The sequence below is a fragment of the Corapipo altera genome, unplaced genomic scaffold (genome assembly GCF_003945725.1).
Source record: "Corapipo altera isolate COAL_440 unplaced genomic scaffold, ASM394572v1 23b, whole genome shotgun sequence".
Taxonomy (NCBI): Eukaryota; Metazoa; Chordata; class Aves; order Passeriformes; family Pipridae; genus Corapipo; species Corapipo altera.
Window position 1 is genome coordinate 9,315,240 of NW_020884885.1, and position 19,691 is coordinate 9,334,930.

The 19,691-nt window shown below is 40.3% G+C and overlaps 1 protein-coding gene across 3 annotated transcripts in view; it reads right to left on the reverse strand.

The window, feature by feature from the left end:
* AMBRA1 (autophagy and beclin 1 regulator 1) overlaps nt 1–19,691 on the reverse strand; it is a 131,080-nt gene that overhangs the window by 65,973 nt on the left and 45,416 nt on the right. For 2 of the 3 annotated variants that reach the window (XM_027642050.1, XM_027642048.1), the window contains 2 exons: nt 13,295–13,378; nt 12,639–12,739 (listed from right to left, as the gene is read on the reverse strand). In XM_027642050.1, the coding sequence (XP_027497851.1) occupies nt 12,639–12,739; nt 13,295–13,378 (185 nt within the window). The remainder of the gene's footprint in view (nt 1–12,638; nt 12,740–13,294; nt 13,379–19,691) is intronic. The other variant, XM_027642049.1, reaches the window with a different exon arrangement.

Sequence of the window (19,691 nt, forward strand, 5' to 3'; positions counted from 1 at the left end):
TTAAATTGTTATTCTAACTTATAATCTCTCTTTTGAGTTGGGTTCATTTCCCCTGCCGGTTTACCTTTAAACCAGCACACCACCCTAACCACCCCCAAAGATGCTGAAAGAGAAAAATGAGCGATTATGACAATCGCCACAACTTATTCCACACTGACCTCTGTTTTTGCTGCCAGCCCTAAAGTTATTTCATGGGTCATAAGCCACACCTAGGTACTCCTTCCCACTTGTTGCTGCAAAAACTAATGGATTGAAACAGCTTGGTACGGCTGAAATTGTACATAGTTTCAGGCAGTGCTTGAAGCAAGTGGAAGAGATGTGAATCTGATTCCCAGATCAAGAGTACAACTCAGAAGCCAGACTACCAGGGAGCTCAACAGGACTTAGAGCCCAGAGCAATTACATGTATAGAGGCTAGCTCACAGCTCCTGCTCATTTTGAACTCTCAGAAACATAACTCCTGCCTGCCAGGGCTGCTGAATTATAGCCCACACTGAGCTCAACTGGAGACTGTATCAACTACTGCTCAAGAAAGCAAAATACAGCTTCCTTCAATAGCACTGACTTGTAGCATCTGCTTAGTTCAAAACCAGCTCTGAGCTCCTGCAGGCACTGAAGACCGTTCCCTCTTCAGTTCCATTCCAAAGGTGGTGGATACACTAATTTAAAAAAGCACAGGGCACGGAGGGAGACATACATGATGTGCACCCCTAGCTTTGGATTCTGTTTATATTTTCTAGTGTTCAAAATTTCCTGCTGCCTGCATTTACTTTTGATTGAGTTCTGAAGTGATGACTTAAAAAGCTAGTGCTCTCATCCTGATTAGGGCCTGTATTTGTTATTGCACAAATACCATTTGGCTTCTCTCTTCAGTTTTCTTCAAGAATTTTCCCTGTCTTGAGCAAGACACTTAACACCTTCCACATTTTTAACAAACCCAAACCACTGATAAATCCAGCCTGTATGTTTTGGGGAAAGTCCACAGCCTAAATTTATTTGCCTAGGCTCTGCTCTTGCCAAAGGCATGTTCTAAAACTCCTCCAGCTTCCACACAGAGAGGGCAACTTCTCCATGTGGCTCAAGTTAAGTAAAACACACAACTAAGGTAAACCCAGAAGTCAAAAGTAACTCTGAAGAGGCATGCAAGTTGTCACTAACCTTGCAAAACCTTTCCATCCATCTTTGCCTGCAATCAAGGAAAACCAACAGCCAGAAGCATAAAATCAACAGGACCAGCTAAGGTAACAACACTATATGGAGAGAAAACTACCACTGCAGAATCTAACAGCTAACACAACCTTTATATACATTAAGTGATAACAGATTGATACATTAATGCTCAATTTAAAAAAAGGATCCAATGGTACAATCCTATCTACCTGTGAAACGGAGATGGAGATCGGCACACAGTGTCTTATCAGATCCCTTATACAACATACAACTATGTTGCCATAGCAAGAGCTTCCTCCATCTTTGTGCCAGGGTGGCTATGAAAATGTCTAGGAATATATTCTATATCAGGCGTAGCAAATCTGGCTCAGGGTTTGCTTTGTGGTGTTGGGTTTTTCCCCCCCCATATAAAACACATAAGCAAAAATCATGACTAATCTCTTCAAAGATGACAGCCAAATGTGGCAGGCCTCTGAGAATTCCTACCCCTCTGCACAGCAGATCACACGGGTCCTTGCCTCCCCTCTGCGCTCTGGAGAATGGGTAATTTTTTTATTATTTTTCACCCTTTAAAAAGGAGGCAGCAAGCTGTGGGAAAATACTTTTACAGTTAAGTGAGCTTTACCACCCACAAAGAGAACAGGTCCCCAAGGGGCCCTCATCGCCCACAAAGAGATGAGCACTTCTGCAAAGCCTTACCCCTTCTGATATAATGATATCTAGAAATTCATCACTTTAACAATGCACACAAAAGGAATCAGCCTGCACCCTTCACTTTTAAGAACATCATCATCTCTCCCCAATGCCTTTCTGAATCTCAAAGGCAGCTTTAGCTTCCCAGCCACCAGTACAAAGAAAGGCTTACTGGGACAGTTTGCATCAGCAAATACATTATACAAGCTCTCTCCTGCACTGGGACTACTGCAGACACCCTATGAAGACTCCTGTACATATACCAGGAACTTCAAGACCAGTACTATGATCATAAACTTCCCCTTGAGACCAGGCAACAATTTTCTTAGTTGAAACACTTTATGTACTGGAAAAAACACCTGTTTCAGCAATCAGCCATGACAAAGTAAGCAGTGAACTTTATATGGCAGTACTTCAAGAAATAAAAAAACCCTAACACCACCACTCAAATACCTGGCATTTTTTTTCCAGTCTAAATTGGTCTGACATCAGGTTCTGCTTTTTGTGTATTGAATTAAAGGGTGCTCGATCAGAAATCTTTCCCCCACAGATATACCTAGACCAAACAAGTAACAACAACTACCAACTACTTCTTTGATTAGCTAAATACATTAAACTTATGTCCTTCCATAGTGGAAGTTTTCCTCAGCTGATTCTTCCTTCAGCTATTTTCAGTCCTGAAGTGTAGACACAAAGAGTTGCACATGGATTTGAACATCATCTGGAATGGTATCAATAAGATCATATAAAAAGATAACAGCAGTTTCATAGTGCCTCATACTACCTGTCTACATAAGGCCTTAGCGTTATGTCATCACGACAAGAATTCATATTCCCTTGGTTCATGGACAGCTCCCCAAAGCCATTTTCAGAGTCTCTACATTGACCAAAACAAGCCTTCACAAACTGCAAATGGGATTCACATTATTTGTCCCAAGGTATCTCATCTCATTCTAGGCTGTAATAATATTCACTTAGCCACAATGGTACCATTGCTTGGATCATCACTGGGAACAAAGCGAATGCAGGAAACATCGGCCCTCCAAATAAACAGAATGCGATTGCCACTGTCACACTCCAGATTTTACTATCTACTGAAAGAAGTGGATCGATCCCAGGCCCCAAACACCTGGTTCTTTGAAAGGCTAACAGCAGGAGACTGCAAACAGATCTTGCCTCTGGCCTAGAGTCATTCTGTAAAAGTGCTTTAACCGTCTAAAATCTTCCCTATTGTTTCAGCTTAATTCACAGGCTGAAGTACCACTGTGTTCCCATTTGAACAGTGTCCCACAAATGCATATGAAAGCCTATGAAGTGCTGGTAACAACAACCCTGCAATTTCACCACCTGCTCTTCCTTGATGCAATGGTAAAACTATTAACTACTACTTCACTGCTCTGTATTTGAGACCTTTTAACCCTTACATATGACTTTCTCATGGGGAGGTCAGTCGTACCCATAGCTTTAACAACTCCTCTCATGGAGCAGCAGTAAACATCTCCAGATGTCTGGCGCACATGAGTAAATGCAGATCTTTCCAACTATGGCTAATCTCAGTGCAGTCGCACTAGTCAAAAATCCCCTGACACCTCAGACCTCATCAAGCATATCCTGTAAAATGAAGTGGTCTGCACTCACTCTGATCACTTGCAAATAAAAACTGTAAATTATGCTCATAATGTACAGCCACTGATCCAGAACAAGTCTTTCTATGGACACCTATGCTACATAAGCAGGCAATAGAGGGGTTTTCAGCTTTCAGTTACCAAAAGGAACAGAAAATGAGACTCTTGACACAAAATAAATATATACTCATGGAAAATTAGTAACAAACCATTCTCCAGTAACATCTGCACTCTCGGACAAACCTTGAAAGAGCCAAAAGTCATCTGCAGTAACAGCCATTACAAGGTTTTACAACAGGAATAGGAGACAACCCCAATATGTGCAACCTACTCCTGAGATGCAGTGTTTAACATATCTAGAAAATACTCTATTCTCATCTACGCTGAACCCAGCATCATTTCACTGTTCCTGTGCACTCAGTCAATTTAGAGAATCACTGAAGATTCAGAGTGGAAAGGACCTCTGAGATGCTCTATACCATCCTCCTTCTCAAAGCAGGTTGAATTACAGCAGGTTACTGGGAAGTATCTCCAGTCAAACTTGGAGACTAAAGACAGAAACCCCATAATCTCCTCAGGCAAACTGTTTCAGCATTTGACCACTCTCAAAATAAGAAAAAGTTTTCTTAAGTTCAAACGGAATTTCAATTTGTGTCCATTGCCTTCTGTCCTTTCACTGCGCATCTCTGAAAAGAGTCTGCCTCCCTTCTCTTCATTCCTTTATACACATTTACAAGATTCAGTCCAAGCCCTCTCTTCTCCAAGTTGAGGAGTCCCAAGCTGAGTCTCTCTCAACCTCTCAAGTCAGTTTCTAAACCCTCACTCATCTTTATGGCTCTTCACTGCACTTACTCCAGTATGCCCAGGCCATCATGCACTGGAGGTCAAGAACTGGACAAGACACTACAAATGCGGCCTTACTAGGTCTGAGTAGAAGGATCGCTCCCCTCAGTCTGCTGGCAATGCTCTTCCTAATTCAACACAGTATACTGTTGGCCTTATTTTCTGCAAAGGCACATCTGGCTCATGTTCAGCTTGCTATCCGCAGAACCTCCAGGTCATTTATTGGAAAGTTGCTCTCCAGACAGCAGGTCCACAGCCTGTACTGGTGAATGGGGTTATTCTTCCCCAGGTGCAGGACTCAGCATCTCTCTTCACTGAACTTCAGGAGAATTTGTTGGTCCATTTCCCAGTCTATGAAAGCCACTCTGAATAGCAGCATAACTTTCTGGTTCATCACTTAATTCTTCTAGTTTTGCTGTAGGTGCACTCTGACCCATCATTGCAGTGATGAATGAAGACCTCTTCTAGGTATCATCCTTTCTGCACTCAGCCATCAGAGCAGGATGTAGCCTGTCTAATTTCAGATGTCTACGGTATCCAGAAAAGCACTCTTCTGAAGCTCCCTATATAATCAGTGTTAAATACACTGAAGATTCAGAGCACCTCAGTTCAACTCACTTCAGGTGGTGAATCAGAGCTGAAGCTTTTTTTTCCTCTGCTAACTATACAGGAAGCTTAGCCTCACAAGTCAGATGCCCCAAAAATTACTGTAAATACCTCCCATAGTGCACACAGCTGTGGATTCTTATTTCCAGTTGACTCCTACCCCTCTCAATTAACACATTCCCAGACTTAGCAGATTGTGATGAACTATGGCTTGAGTTACAAAAGCATAAAGGAAAGACAAGAACAAAAAGAACTGAGCAATAGCAGGTTTTAAAGCTCACTCTTATTGTTCAATTGTTTAAGAGAATTATGGAAAATCTCAAGCTCTCAGGTGTGAAGAGGTGTTCTTTCCATATAGAGTGATACATAAAATTTGTTTCAGAAATTAAACTGGTTTTAGAATCACTCAAGCCTTGAGAGTACTTAAGCCTCTAGAATCAAATAGGGGATAACATAAGGGTTCTGATGCAAGTTCATTCCATCTGCCCTACAATCTCTAGTGCTTTGCACTCCTAATGTCCTAGCCAAAGAATTCAAACTGTACCTGTTTACAGGTGTAAAAAGAGAAGCGTTTGTGACCACAGAGCATGTTTGCTGCTAAGTGGAAGATGCAAGTGAACAGAGACATAGAGCAAGCAAGGCATTATTTGCAGACAGCCAGATTAAAGTTATTCCATTCCAGCACAGAAAGTACCCTGACGCTTTCAGTTTATGCTTTTATTATATGACAGTGTACAGCAGGAGCAGACATCAAAACTGGGATGAGTAACCGCTCAGACTCACTGCAGAAGTTGATATTTAGGATGTGAGGGAAAGGCTAACTGGAAACAACATACAAAACCTTTTCCATCACATAAATGTGTATGTTAATGGCTTTCTCTTAACACTACCTATCCTCCACTTTCAGAAGACATCTAGCTAGACACAACTAAACCCTCTTTATCTCAGAGGAGCATTTATCTGCACCAAAATCAATGCCATCAATTTAGGAACCTTTGTGGGGGTCTTTGCACAGGACTAGTATTTCAGAAGAGATTGCCTGTGGGTCATTCAAATGTTAATTGCATCAACTACCTATCAGCCTTCATTGTGCCAAGGTACAACGATAGAGGATGACACAGATTAGAGCAGCAGAAAAGAGGCAGATGGATCGCCAATTAAAGCACAGAGCGGAGAAAAAACAAACTCACTGGTGTCTTGCAGTACAGGGAAAAATTACTGAGGTACTATAAAGATGGACCTGTCACCACAAAAAGTTGTGTATTATGAGTTGTTTTCTAGGTTTTTTTTTTTAAGCATTAACAAACTGACTTCTATCTTCCAGAAGAGAGATTTCATTTGAAGAATGTGTGCTAAGAAGTTCACTTTTTGACCACAATCATGACGTAGTATAACTCTGTAGCCACGGCTATAGAATTCATGAAGTGCATGTCAACAAGGGATCTAATACTATGATAAAGTTAACTCACAGTACATGACTTTATTCTGCATCTATGACACCAAACTACCAGGACATTTTATTTATGAGATACTCCACTGTGATGGAGCAGCAACATTAAAATCTTTCATAGCTGAAAGCTGCTCTAAGAAACCAGCAGCTGGAGAGAGACAAAAGCAAACAAGCTGAGGTGCAGCAGCTAACCTTCATGAAGGCTCGTGGGTTGCAAGTACATTATTGGAACACATGAAGTAAATTTTTAAATGAACACTTAAATAAGAGGATGTCACACAATTAAAGTCTTCTCCACATAACACCTCTGAGGATACATCTCGCCAGTCCCATAAAGGGACACTTTACACCACTCCCTACTGTAATAAGTTTCTGCATTTGCAATTCAGCAGTACAGCCTCTTTTTCCTTACATTTCTGCATGAAAGGCTGCACTTCCACAGAAATTATAAACCGTTCAAGTCTGTGATGAAGGTGACAGATATCTATAGCTCTCAAGTTGCAGAAGAATCTGAGGCATATTTTAAGCCTCTTATGTCATTTAGTGTCCACTGACGTAGATCACAGAAAGACCACAAAGAATAAAGTCACTTAAACGTTCACATCCTTCCATATTTAGCAGTACCAAACAGACTTATAGAAAAAACACACAGCATAGAAAGCCACATGGCTACGTTCATTGATTCTATTATTCTATTCTAGAACTGTCTATTTTGAAAAGCACGATTAGATCAGGATACTAATTCAAATTCACATAGTTGTCTTGGATGAAAAGCAGAGGCAAGCTAATATCAAAAAGCCAGTGATAGACAGCTGAAGGTACAGATTCAGAACAACACTCAAATCTCAGGTTACTGTACAGAAAATACATACCTATTGTGAAAAACATCACACACAACTGCGATGTGTTTTCCCATCAACTTTTGCTGGCCTTCTGGAGCTCTCAAGTCATCTCTGTCCTACTCTGTACAGCTGTGCATCACATTTGAAGGAAGAGAGCATCTCAGAACAGAATTAATAGTGCACTGACACTCTACATGACAGAACAGGATTAGGTCAAGAAGACTTGAGCCACAGGAGGCAGTCATAACTAAAATGCCAGGAACTAGAGATCTGCCTGCAATATGGTTTTGAAGGCAACCAAAGAAGCCCCTTATCACGATCACTTTCATCATTAGAGTGGAAGTGAAAGGTTACTTGGCTAATTCTAGTTCTAATTCTACAACTCCATGTATCACAGGTTCATCAACACCCATTTTAACTGGCTTTAGGTTAAAGCCATTGACTTGTATGCGAACATTAACCCTAAACACAGCTAGAGTGATTGGGAATGGATCGGAAATGGATCGGGAATGGATTGGGAATGGATGTACCAGAAGGCACCTTAGTGAGTTTGGCTGGTGACAGGTCATCACCTTAATTCTTACTAGAACTATCACATGCTCAAGTAAATCATCCTGTCCCAGAAGGATGACAACATTTATCCATCACCTTAGCTACTTGCATCCTGTTGAAGCTTCATATGCTCTAACAATTGTGTGTTAACAATTGCTGGCTGAAGTACAGAAATTCACTTGAAGACATCAGACTTCGAATTCTCTCAGGGAGTCAAGCTGTGAAGAATGGGATAGCTTATGTGATTTTGGGAAAACAGCAGCTGAACATTACAATTTGAAATCCTAGATCCCCATTAAAGGGATCAGCTGATTTTTAGCTTCAGACAGCTTGCCTTGGCAACTCCAGCAGAGATATCCAAAGATGAACCATTATTGCTCTTGCAGAATGTTATACCCTGAACAGGTGTGAGCTATGGAAAAATCTGTGATATCAAGCTTGTTCTTTGATTACATGTAAATGTTCAGTCTCTGGTCTGAATCTATCACCCTGAGATAACAATGAAATCACTCAGAAACTGTAAATGTAGAGTGTTGTATCACTCAACTCTTACGCCCTGCTGAGTTTGGATCTCCCCACGAGGTGGAAGACAGTGTAACTGTGTTGGATTGCATTTTAACAGATAAAGTCTGTTGGCAAAGCCGGATCAGACAAACATGACCTGTGACCACACAAAGAAAAATATTTTGTTTGTTGAGATACACAGAACTGAATAGAAGCCTATTAAAACAAAGTGAGGCAAGACAGAAGTATTTCACAAAGCTAGGTAACTCTACCATAAGCTTTCATCTGTATGTCTCCTAATGAGTAACAATGTCAACAAAATGGCATCTGTGTCAATTTTTAAAGCCTCCTGCAAAGTTCCTTGGCAAACACTGATTCTCTTCTTCCTCCAAGCTTCCACTGAACTGAAACTAAAGCTGCCTTTGTTTCACTGTGCCATCAGCATGTCTTTGTCCATCCCAAAGCAGTCAATTACTATAAAGCCTGAAGCAAAAGTTCACAGAGGCGAACAAGAGGTCACAAGTGGCAACAACGTGCATATTTTTTTTTTAAACTTATTTATCGATTTTTACAAATATTTTAAAATGTACATCCTGATCTGTGCTACCAGATGCCAAAAAATACCCAGAACTTGGCCATCAAATTACTTAGTAGTGGCCTGCTCACAATGTGACTTAGGACAAAGAGATAACTTATTACAAAAAAAAAAAAACCAACCCAACAACAAAAAGACCAAACCAAAACTAACAAAAAAAATCAACCAAAGAAATAAGCACACAAAACTCCCCAAACAAAACAGTGGGCAGAAATATTCAGCTTAAAGAAACATTTCAAAAAGGAGTAGGAGGTGGTAAACACAATACTGAGCTGTGTGTTCCATGGACAGGTTAACACTGCTTAGAAGTGAGAAGCCAAAAAGTATTTACTGCTTTCATCATCACTTTAGCAAACAACCACTTCAACTAGCTTTTACTGTATGGACGTTTCCTTAGAGACCACAAGGCCATCCCTTAGGGCAGTTCACCAAGGAGAAGAGAGTGCAGAGGGTGGCTTACAGCCCATACTATCAAGAGCCTTAGAAGAGCTGCCAAATGAACTCTCAGATTTTTTGATGAGTCTTGAAATAAAGGGGAATATGGAAGGCTGAAAAATATGCTAGTGTTATACCAGTATTTTAAAAGGTTGAAATAGGATGAGACTGTCAGTCTTGTCAATCTGACATTGATTCCAGACAAAATAATGAAAAAGCTGATATAAGACTCAGTTAATAAAGGATTAAAGGAGGACAGTGTAATTACTGCCAATCAACACAGACTTTATAGGAAAATATAACTTGTCAAACTACCAACACTTTTTGGTGTGATTACAAGTTTCAATGCTAAAGGTAACAATGTTGATGTAATATATTTTCACAGGGTGTTTTACTTGGTGCCAGAAAGCACAGTGATGCAGCATATCATATCAGCTGATAGGTCTAAACTCCACCAGTAGATAAAGAGGCAGGCAGGAAGGTGCTACTGGGGCGCGTTTTTGTTCCAGTGCTACACGCAAATTAGGCTGCTGGCATGGAGATATCTCTGTCTGTCATGTTGACTAGTATCGCTTCGTTCTCTCCCTGAGCTCCCACCTACTCTACCCATCTGTTGCCACCTTTCCTATGCTTCGCCTGGAAGTACCTTGGCACAAGGATGGTCACCAGTCCCCTGACTAGTACGAAGCACTCTAATCCTGACCTAAACCCTGTCTGGCACATCAGTCCTTCTGCCCAACCTACTGTGTTGCTGTACCAGCCTGCCTGCTTAGATAATGTGTAATTTTTAGTAGTTCATTAAACAAGATTGCTCTAAGAATTTATTCACAAGACAGTCTTCTCTAGCGTGGAGCTATTGTCTGTGTTAACAGTTGCATGAGAACGACACTTAAACAACAGAAAGCTGTTCACATAAAGTAGAGCTAAAAGTAAACGTGGACAGAACCTGACAGCAAGAGCTTTGACATTAAGAAATTTAGTCAGCACACCACAGTAATTCACACACCAAGATCTCCATCTGCTGCTTTGATTTCCTCTCCGCATACAGCAGTAAGTAGGGCAGGGGACAGAAGAAGTGCAATTGGCTGTATTTTCCCAAACAGCAGCTCTCACTCATACTTGACCACAGAAGTCTACTGTCAGTTTTCAGAAAGCTGTCAGGTTAGGAACACAGGGTTTTTACTATCTCTTCTCAAATGCCGTAGAGGTTACATAAGAAATACATTTGGCATTTTTGCATTCAAACATAATTCAGAAATTACGGACTGGATACAAGGTAGGATGAAGCAGTTTAAGGTATTCAAGCTTAGATTAGCCTTAGGAAAATACTTGATAGATTTTTTTCCTCAGTCAAGGCTGGCAACCTCACCCTCAGCTACCAGGCCAGGGTTAAAGCACTTTTGAGCTTGAGTAGAGGTTTTTCAACCATGGTACTGAAGAAAGAGCTACCATAAGACTTGGCACAGGCTAACTAGAAAGGAAAGCATGCTATCCACACTGTAACTCTGAAATATAATGGTGAAAATGACAATGCTGCTGACCAATATAACGATCACGAGAAATTCTCTGGCTATTCCATAATTGCAACATCATTTTCTAGTTTTTGCCTTTCATGCCTCCTCCTAATATTTAAAATTTCAACTCTCCTGGTTTCTACAACACATGAACACGTTTTTCAGCACAAATGTAAAAAACAAAAACCCAACATTTTGAAAGCTGAAAGCATAGGTAAAATAAACAGAATATTAAAATATAACACAAGCAGCTACTGCATTAGAAGAATAAATTTTAATTCAAGCCAATAAAGGCCTTTACTGTGGAGTCCAGGCATTCCATTGTGAGGTTCTACAACACTGTAGAAGCCAACAAACCTTGCCTTAAGTAGGCTCAGCACAGGATCACACAGAAAAAATAGATCTTGTTTTTTGAAATGCCCATGATTACAATTCCTGCCTTCTTTTGTTATTCTTGGAACCACAAGCACTTGCGTCTTGGGGCTCAAATTCCCAAAAAAGTGCAAGACAAAAAAGCCTGGCTATTTCCCAGCCACTAAGGAATAGGCAAACTGCAAAGAGGGCTGGAGAAGGGTTGAAGGCAGGTGTCTCCAGCAAAGTGGGGCCACACAAGAGTTCTGCAGTGTTGCCTGGCAGCAAGTAATTATCTGCCAGTGTGCTGTTTCCACGTGCCAACAGCCAAAGCCCACACAGGCAACAAGCACAGGAAAGTACATGTGCCAGCTAAAACTACAGGCTATCTCCACTGTTTCCTAAGGAAAAAAAACAGAGGTGCTTTGAAGGCTAGGCTTTGGCTAGGCTCTTACTATTACTGTAACAGCACAGTCTAGGAACAATGCACTCAAATCAAAACATCCAGGGAGACAAAGTCTGGAAGACGTCAGACAAGACCACTGCCACATTAAATCAGCCACACAAAACCAGCAACAGTTCCACCCTGAAATGGTTGAGAAAACTCCAATGAAGACTCTTTAGAACAGTTAGATAAATCCCATAAAAAATGGCTTAGGCATTGATTGTGACTTAGGAAAAGGGTCATGCAGCTTCTTGAGAAACCTTTCAACACTCCTTTCAGTGGTGGTCCTGTGATTACCTACAGGAGGGAAGAGAACCACATCCCAACCTACCTGTCCACACATCATCTCTTGCTCTCCCCCAAGCTCCAGAATTACTCCCCCGCACTGGGGTTAATTACAGAGCAACTTAGATCCATCCAAAAAAGACTCACACTCAAGATATGTGTCATCTATAACCATCTCATTCATGAACTGCCAGACTGCCAATACTCCTCCTCTTCACCCCACCTCCGCTTGCCCTCTGAGGCTCCCAAATGCCTGTGTGCTGTAAGTGGTGGCAGCTGAGTTTTTTAATATGCACTTATTAAGATCCTAATTGAATCCCGCATTGCCTTGTGTGCATCTTCCTAGCCGGAACATGAACAAGGCACCCTATAATTCAATTAGAAGGACCTGCAGCAAGCTGATCATTAGTCTGTCAGTTTTTTTTTTAAAAAAAGACATCTAGGAATAGGGGAGGAAGTTAAATAAAGGGAGAATTGTTAACAGCACCCCTCCCCAGTTCATGCAGACACTCCTGTACACATACTTGAAGCATGGAATCTGCAATGCTCAAGCACTTGAATGACAGCTCACCACATCACTCCAACAGTCGTTTCTCTTGCTTCAGACAACTTAAATAGAACCTCAAAAGTTGGAATTACTTCTCTTTATCAATCCTCTTCCGCTCAGATTCATGAAAAAAATACCACTAATATATACATGACTACTGCAAACAAAGAAATCTTATTACCTGCCAAAACCCTGTTGACAGAGGAATGGGTGGCCAAGCCAGGCTGTCCCCGTTCATGGAAAATCCCAGCATAAGGCAAATACTCTGGCAGCAAAAAGCGTCTGCAAAACAAAGAGAGTAAGCTTACGTGGAGAAAGACATCCCAGTGTACACAGTCCTGGAGAGCAACTGCAATTACTTGGAGGAAATATGACTACATTCCAGCAGACTATAGTAGAGGGAAGGCTGGAATCCTCTGCTTAGCCAACCGCTTCACTGCTTCAAACAAAGAACAAATTACAGATTAGATCCTCCTCTGATCAATGCGGTTGCAAAGATCAGCATTAACCAAATCTACCTCCCACAATAGTGTCCTAATCTCAAACCAGCACACTGTGCTGAGAATCTCTGATCAGATTCTTTTCTTCTCCTATTCCGCCTTCACATCATGGCTCCAATCTGCAAGTAAGAAGCACTAAGATCATGTTGTCCTTCAAATGACACAGGATGAGCGGCTCATACTAACATGCCATCTCAGGAGTCCCAGAAATCGAAAACCAAGGATAAACCAGCCCTGTGCAAGAAAAGGAATCCATCTGAAAGCACCAGAGAGCTGTACTGCAACTGGTACCTCCAGGCTTTCCACACCCTTTTACTCTTCTGTGTAGATGCCTTACCTTGGGACAAAGCGCCCTAGTGATGGTGCAGACATGCGCGCATTCCGTGGAGCTCGGTGCCTAGATCGGTCTCCATTGTCCCTTCAGTAAAGGAAAGAAAATTATTGTACATGAAAAATACTGTGGAATAAAATATTTTCCAAGAAAACAAAAACCCAACAACATCACCTATCATCCTAAATATGCTAGAGATTTAATGGTTTTCATGCTTCTGTAATATTCTAAATTCATACAACTAACTATACCAAATCCTCTTGACAATTTTACATATGGGTAACCTCAAAGCCCGCTTTCTTCATTGTTTTACAATGTCTCAAAAGTATCAACAAAATCACAGAGAGTCAATGACTCAATGTCAGCACCTGAACAAATGAAAGACAAACCTTAGAATTTTGACTGGAGGAGCAAAAAACAAGCTCACCACAGTCCTGAGGAGAACCTTCTGTTAGTCAAAGAGAGCTGCTGAGTTTCACATTTTCGTTCCCAGAAGTACAGGCAAAAGACCATAATCTGCAGACTATTCTTCTGTGTTCTTTCCCTCAAGGTCCAGTTCAAGTGGATCTCAAGATAACCTCACCTTTCAAAAGCTTTTCTAGTTAAATCATAAATGTTTGGTGGTATGAGGCAAAACTGCACCTCCTTAACAACATCTCATTCTGTTTAACAATAACTGTCTGGACCTTGGGAAATGAGGCAAAAGGGTCTAGCATCTCTTGTCCTACAGTAGATACAGGAAGGTCTTCCCCAGAAGGGCAGTGCAATGCTGAACAGATTATACAGAGAGGCTGCAGAACTGCCATCCCTGTTAGTCTTAAGACTAGAGCTAGACAAAGTCATGGTTGACACAGTCTGATTGTGACAATTAACAACTGTACAACAAGCAGGAGGTCAAACTGGAGGACCTTCAGGATCCCCAGCAAACAAAATTTCTGATATTGCATTCATAGGTCACAAGAGGATCTGTAATTACACAGCACTAAAACTGCAAGGAAAATAATGAAACACCATTAGTGACTCTGGAGTTCTGAAACAGACCTCTGCAGTGCTTTCTTCTCTGCTCACAATTCACTCTCTGTATGACCTTGCAGACATAACAAGTCTGTTCTCCCTGGATTCCAGATCTCCATCTGTAATTGCAGCCCTCCTTTTCTCCTTCCCAAGCAGTTGTGGGGGGAATATTACTTGAAGAGCCTAGAAATCACTAGGAAACTAAATATTCCTTATGCAACACACTAGCAGCACATTTCTAACCCACTCCAGCAAGCTGTGCATTTTATAATCTTTTTTCATTTTGCTTTTTTAAAGTTAGTGAGCAAGAAACGTAGGCTGAGAAGAAAGTCCATTACGTGGCTGTTTCCCACACACTTGAGGAACCCAGGAACACAAAAGCAGAGGTTGTTCTGCAAAGGTCATTAGCATTTCAAGCTATTTCACCAAAACTAAATCTGAATCCAAGCTCAAAGCTTCCATTTCTCCTCTCACTGCAGACACAGCATTTGCAGTTCACAGTCAAAGCCGCACCTCACCCTCAGGTTTCTGTGTAACCAGCATGGTGCCTGAAATCAGAAATGTAAAAGCTACTGCTGTTCTTTTATCAGTTAAAATGTGGATCAATAACAGAAGGAATCCTGTAAACTCGAGTGCTGACATATCAACTTTTCCTGCTTAAGAGAAAAGGCCAAAGCAAAAAAGAAGTGTCATATTCCAGTTCTTGCCACACACAGTAAGAGTTAGCAGAAGACAAGAAATACATTTTTTAAAACTCTATGTAGCAGTTTGAAACAACCCTGGAAGAAAAGTTTTCAGGGTTTGCATTTGCTTTGGACATTAACTAGAAGTGGAAGATGCTCCTGAAATGGATAAATATCAGGAAGAGGAACAACAGCAGGACTACACCCTGCAGAACTCTCCAGTGGAAGAGACTCTCTGCAGCAGGTTTCAAAAGGAACGAGGAATTAGCTCCATCAAACAAAAGAAGATAAAAGTCTACAGTACAAATCAAGAGACCTAAAGCAACTAACTGTTCAAGTTTCTTTAAATGTCACTAGCCAATGGACTTAGTATCCAGAAAAACATTTCAGACACAAATTTTCTAATCAGAGAGACTTTATGACATGAGAAGTCTGTCCTGCACTGCCCTATTCGCTGTGCATACAACCTCCCCCAATGAAAAAAAGAAAAATTAAAAGGGAAAAAATATAGACTAGGCTTTTCTTCAGTTTTCACCATAACAGCAGATAGCCTTTACTGATTCAAAAGATAGTAATCTATTTTTAACATCCCCAAAAAAACCAAAAATTAAAACTCATACCCCAATGACCACTGCCCTATAACTCAAACTACAGAGCATAAGAAACAGTGGCTATCCTTCAAGAATGCTAGAATTCCTATTTACTGTAAATGGAAGTGTAAGATACACTTCCCTGAGGTAAAGAATAATAATACTAAAGATTACTCTGAATTACTAATTTACAGAGCCATTTATACCTAAACTCCCATGCTCAACAACTACATGCAAGAGTGTCTAGCCTAGTGTTGAAAAACTAGAACAGCAGATATTACCCCGAGGGCAGCTGAAGATAATTTCTGCACCCTTTAAAAAGGAAAATAAAAAAACCTCTACAGATCAGTGAAGATGGGTGGCACTTGTGTTATTTCTGTACCACACACAGCCTGCTGACAGAGGGAGGAGAGCAGATGTTAGCACACTGCAGTGCCAGCGTGAAGCACTCCAGCAAGAAAAGAGAAGTTTTCAAAGTTCTCTAATGCTCTACTTTCTATTTAGCGTCAACTACCTATAGAGTCATTAGCTAATGATTCTCAGTGGATAGTTTAATTAACATCACCTGCAAAAGTGGAAGGTAAATATCTCAGTGTGTGTGTGTGTCTACATAAAAAAGGCCTCTTCTGTAAAGCAACTCAATAACCTTGCAAAAGTAAATTAAACAAAAATGCGCCACAGTAATGTGACAAGGGAAACTTAATACTCTAATTATTAACAGACTACTTTGTCTCAGCTGGAAATCTGCAAGAACCAACAAATGGTCAAAACAACTTTAAGGATCTGGCTCAAAATTCAGGTTATTCATCATTTGTTCAGATACCATTGTGGGACAAATCAAAACAGCGATGTGGAGAGTAACAGTTGGTAGGGGAGAAACAGTATTAACACTAAAATACAACAGAGCATGGAAAGAAAGCTATTACCAAACATTCAGGAGATTTATGGATATTTAATAGGGCATACGAAAGATGAAAGTTTATCCTAGACTGGGTAAGACAGCCAAATCCTCTAGGATTGTCTTGTTTGCTTGTTGAAAGAAAAGTTGACCAATGTAAATTGAATGCAGCAGCGTCAGCTCTGAAAACAGAGCTGGAAATACAAAATTTTGTGTCCTACAGCTTGGAGAAAAAGACACTTTTTCATCTGGTAACTTGGCTACTGTATTAATAACAGTGGATACAGAAGACAGCAAAGACAAAAAGAAAGCCATGTTCTGCTTTTCTATCTTGGCAAGAATTCATCTTAATATTTAGTGATTGTTGTATAAGGAAGTGAAATTAAACACACAGCATGGGATTTCTAGTGCAATCTGTTGGTCTAACTGTTTCCATTGTAGTCAATATTAAAACTCCCACTGACTACACTGCCAAAAGAATTAGGTCAACAATGACCATTTTGAAAAGCCATTTAATCAGAGCCAGCACCAGTAAGCCATGCAAGTTCAGAAGAATCAAATTATATCAGACCAAGTCAATTGTTCCATATTTTCAGCATTTTATCACGTTTCATGCAATCCAATTTAAAATACTAAATCAATTTCTATTGCAGAGGTTAGGGACTTAGATACAATAGAAATGCTAAATAACTGGTCAAGTGGCATCTACTAATATTCTTAAAGGTTGACACTGGATTCAGTTACACCATGTTCACGTAGCAGAAAACCCCCCGATGTCTGAAGTACCGAGAAAATGCTAAGTATCTGTATTTATTTGCTATTAAGTTTTTTAAATTGCAGGAGGTTACTTCAGAGGAGATAGTACAGAGGGCAGGAGTAGGCCAAAGATCCCATCAGGAACTCAGAGAAGGTTACCAGAAAACGCAAATTTATTTGGCTCTAGAAATAGGTCAAGTCTGACAGCAGATCCTCTAAAGAGGGTACCTGGAAGATGTCATATGAAACTGGCCATACTAAAGCAGAAACAGATCCTGAAATCTTGCAATTAACTTTACAGGATTCACTGCTGATTTGGATGAAAACAGATGATATATAGCCTTAAAAGGAGGTACTTACAAGAGTTGCATAAAACTATTAGACGAAGTGTGTGCTATCTTTTACAAAGAGTATACAAAAAGGTGGTGAAGGGAACATTACATTTGCTGGTGGTTCTAAGAACATGTCAATTGCTTTCCAGGATCACCCTGATGGGTAAGGGAACACACAGTGTTAATAGGAAGTTAGCTACTAGCTTTACCACTGAGAAGAGCAGCAAATACCAGATGTTAACATTTGGGGTTTTTTCTCTGTCTGATCCTGCAAGATCCTGAGCATCTAGTACAAATTAATTTAGGAAAAAATGAGGGTATTTCAAGGAGATAAGCCTCAAAATAGCAAGGCAAACACAAAATAAATAAAACCTTGACATTCTGAATATTTCAGTGAGATACAGGTATCTTAGATGACAAAAAGAAAAGCCACACTGCAAGTAATTGTAACTCTGCACAGAGACACAGTAGCTGAAATAACATCCCCTGGATCAGGAAGACTAGTCTCTTATTCAAAAATAAAGCTTCCATCCATTATATGCTAGTTTACTCAAAGTCCTCAAGTCTTGGAAAAGTTGTAAACTCAACCCAGGAAAACAGGACTACCCTACTTATGGCTCTGAGGACAAGGGTATCTCACCTAAAAGCAAGATTATGTTGAAGACAAAACATTCAAGACAACTGACTCATCTAAGCAGAGATTTATTTTCAAAAGTAGATACAAATAAGCAAGTCAGGAGCACCGGTCCTATCAAAAAGGATACAAATATTGACATCCAGAGACATTAAAATTACTATTATATTATTCTTTTAAATTATATTTAAAAGAATATACATAATCTGGTAAAAATAAAAGTTATAAATGTAAATGTATATACCCATCTTTGAAGGATATGATCATTACTGAAGGAGAAGTACTTAAGGCAGAACTGAAGGGGACAACAAGAAGCAAGAATATTTAAGCAAAAAGAAGCAACTGCTACATGAAAAGCCTTTCCCGGCATTAAATTTGTGGAGCAAAGTTCAAGCACTGAAAACCAAAAAAATCTGAAGAATAAAAGTATTAGAGAAATTGCAAAGAGCAATTCTGGCCAGTTGGAGAGACAGCAACTAGAAAAATAGCTTTTTAACACAGTAATTGATAAAGAAGTTAGGCAAGTCACCGAAGACATGGTGCCTTTCTGTCTTTTTGTGTCCTTCTGAAGACTGAAATGCCAGTCTTTCAGGAGGAGCTGTTTCAAAGGAACACCAGGGAAAACATATATCTATTTATCTGCTAAAATGTCCTACAAAACAGCAGACTGCTGAGTTACTACTGTCTCTGCTGACCAGAGGGAAACAACATACACCACCACCCCCCCCCGCCTTCATTACCTCTCAGAGGGCTGTTCAGGGGAAAATATATTTACAAGATTAAAAATGACACTTCAGAAGATCAAGTGTTTCAGAGAAGCATCACGTATGAGAAGATTTATCACCTGGTCAAGAGAAACAGCAGCACTTGCCCATTAAATGCCAAGGATTAACTGCTTCAGAGAAAGACTGATTTGGAACTAGAATGAAGCACTCACTCTTTTCTAGGTGCAAGATCCAGGTGTCTCTATTTTAACTATCTCACTTTTGTGAGATGTTAACTTCAAATGTAAACATTAGGATAGCATGGAGAAAAATTTAAAAAACCAGCCTAATTGCTTTTAGAAACCCTGTGGTTTGGATACCAAACTGATGATGATGTTTTAGAATAGGACTGATACACTTCATAGCTACAGTAAATCATTAGAAAACAGAAACATAAGCAGCCAGACAAAGGTGGAGAATCTCGACTCCCCAGCCTAGACCTGCTACATGAGCATTAAGGAAAGCACTGTGTGCAGTGTTTTATAAAACACCAGGGCATCCAGCATGACAACTACCCCTTCTTTGAGACCCCTTAATTAGCCATTTTCAAACAGTCATGCAAACATGATCATGACTAGGAAAAACATCATCTTGGCTAATTCTAATCACCTGGAAACTTCACAACTGGTGCTCATTGAACACAGTTCACAGCACAAACATGCAATCAGCTGCCCCATCAGGTTTCAATACTGGAATAAAGTGCCAAAAGTAAGCACCGACTTTCTCTTTTCT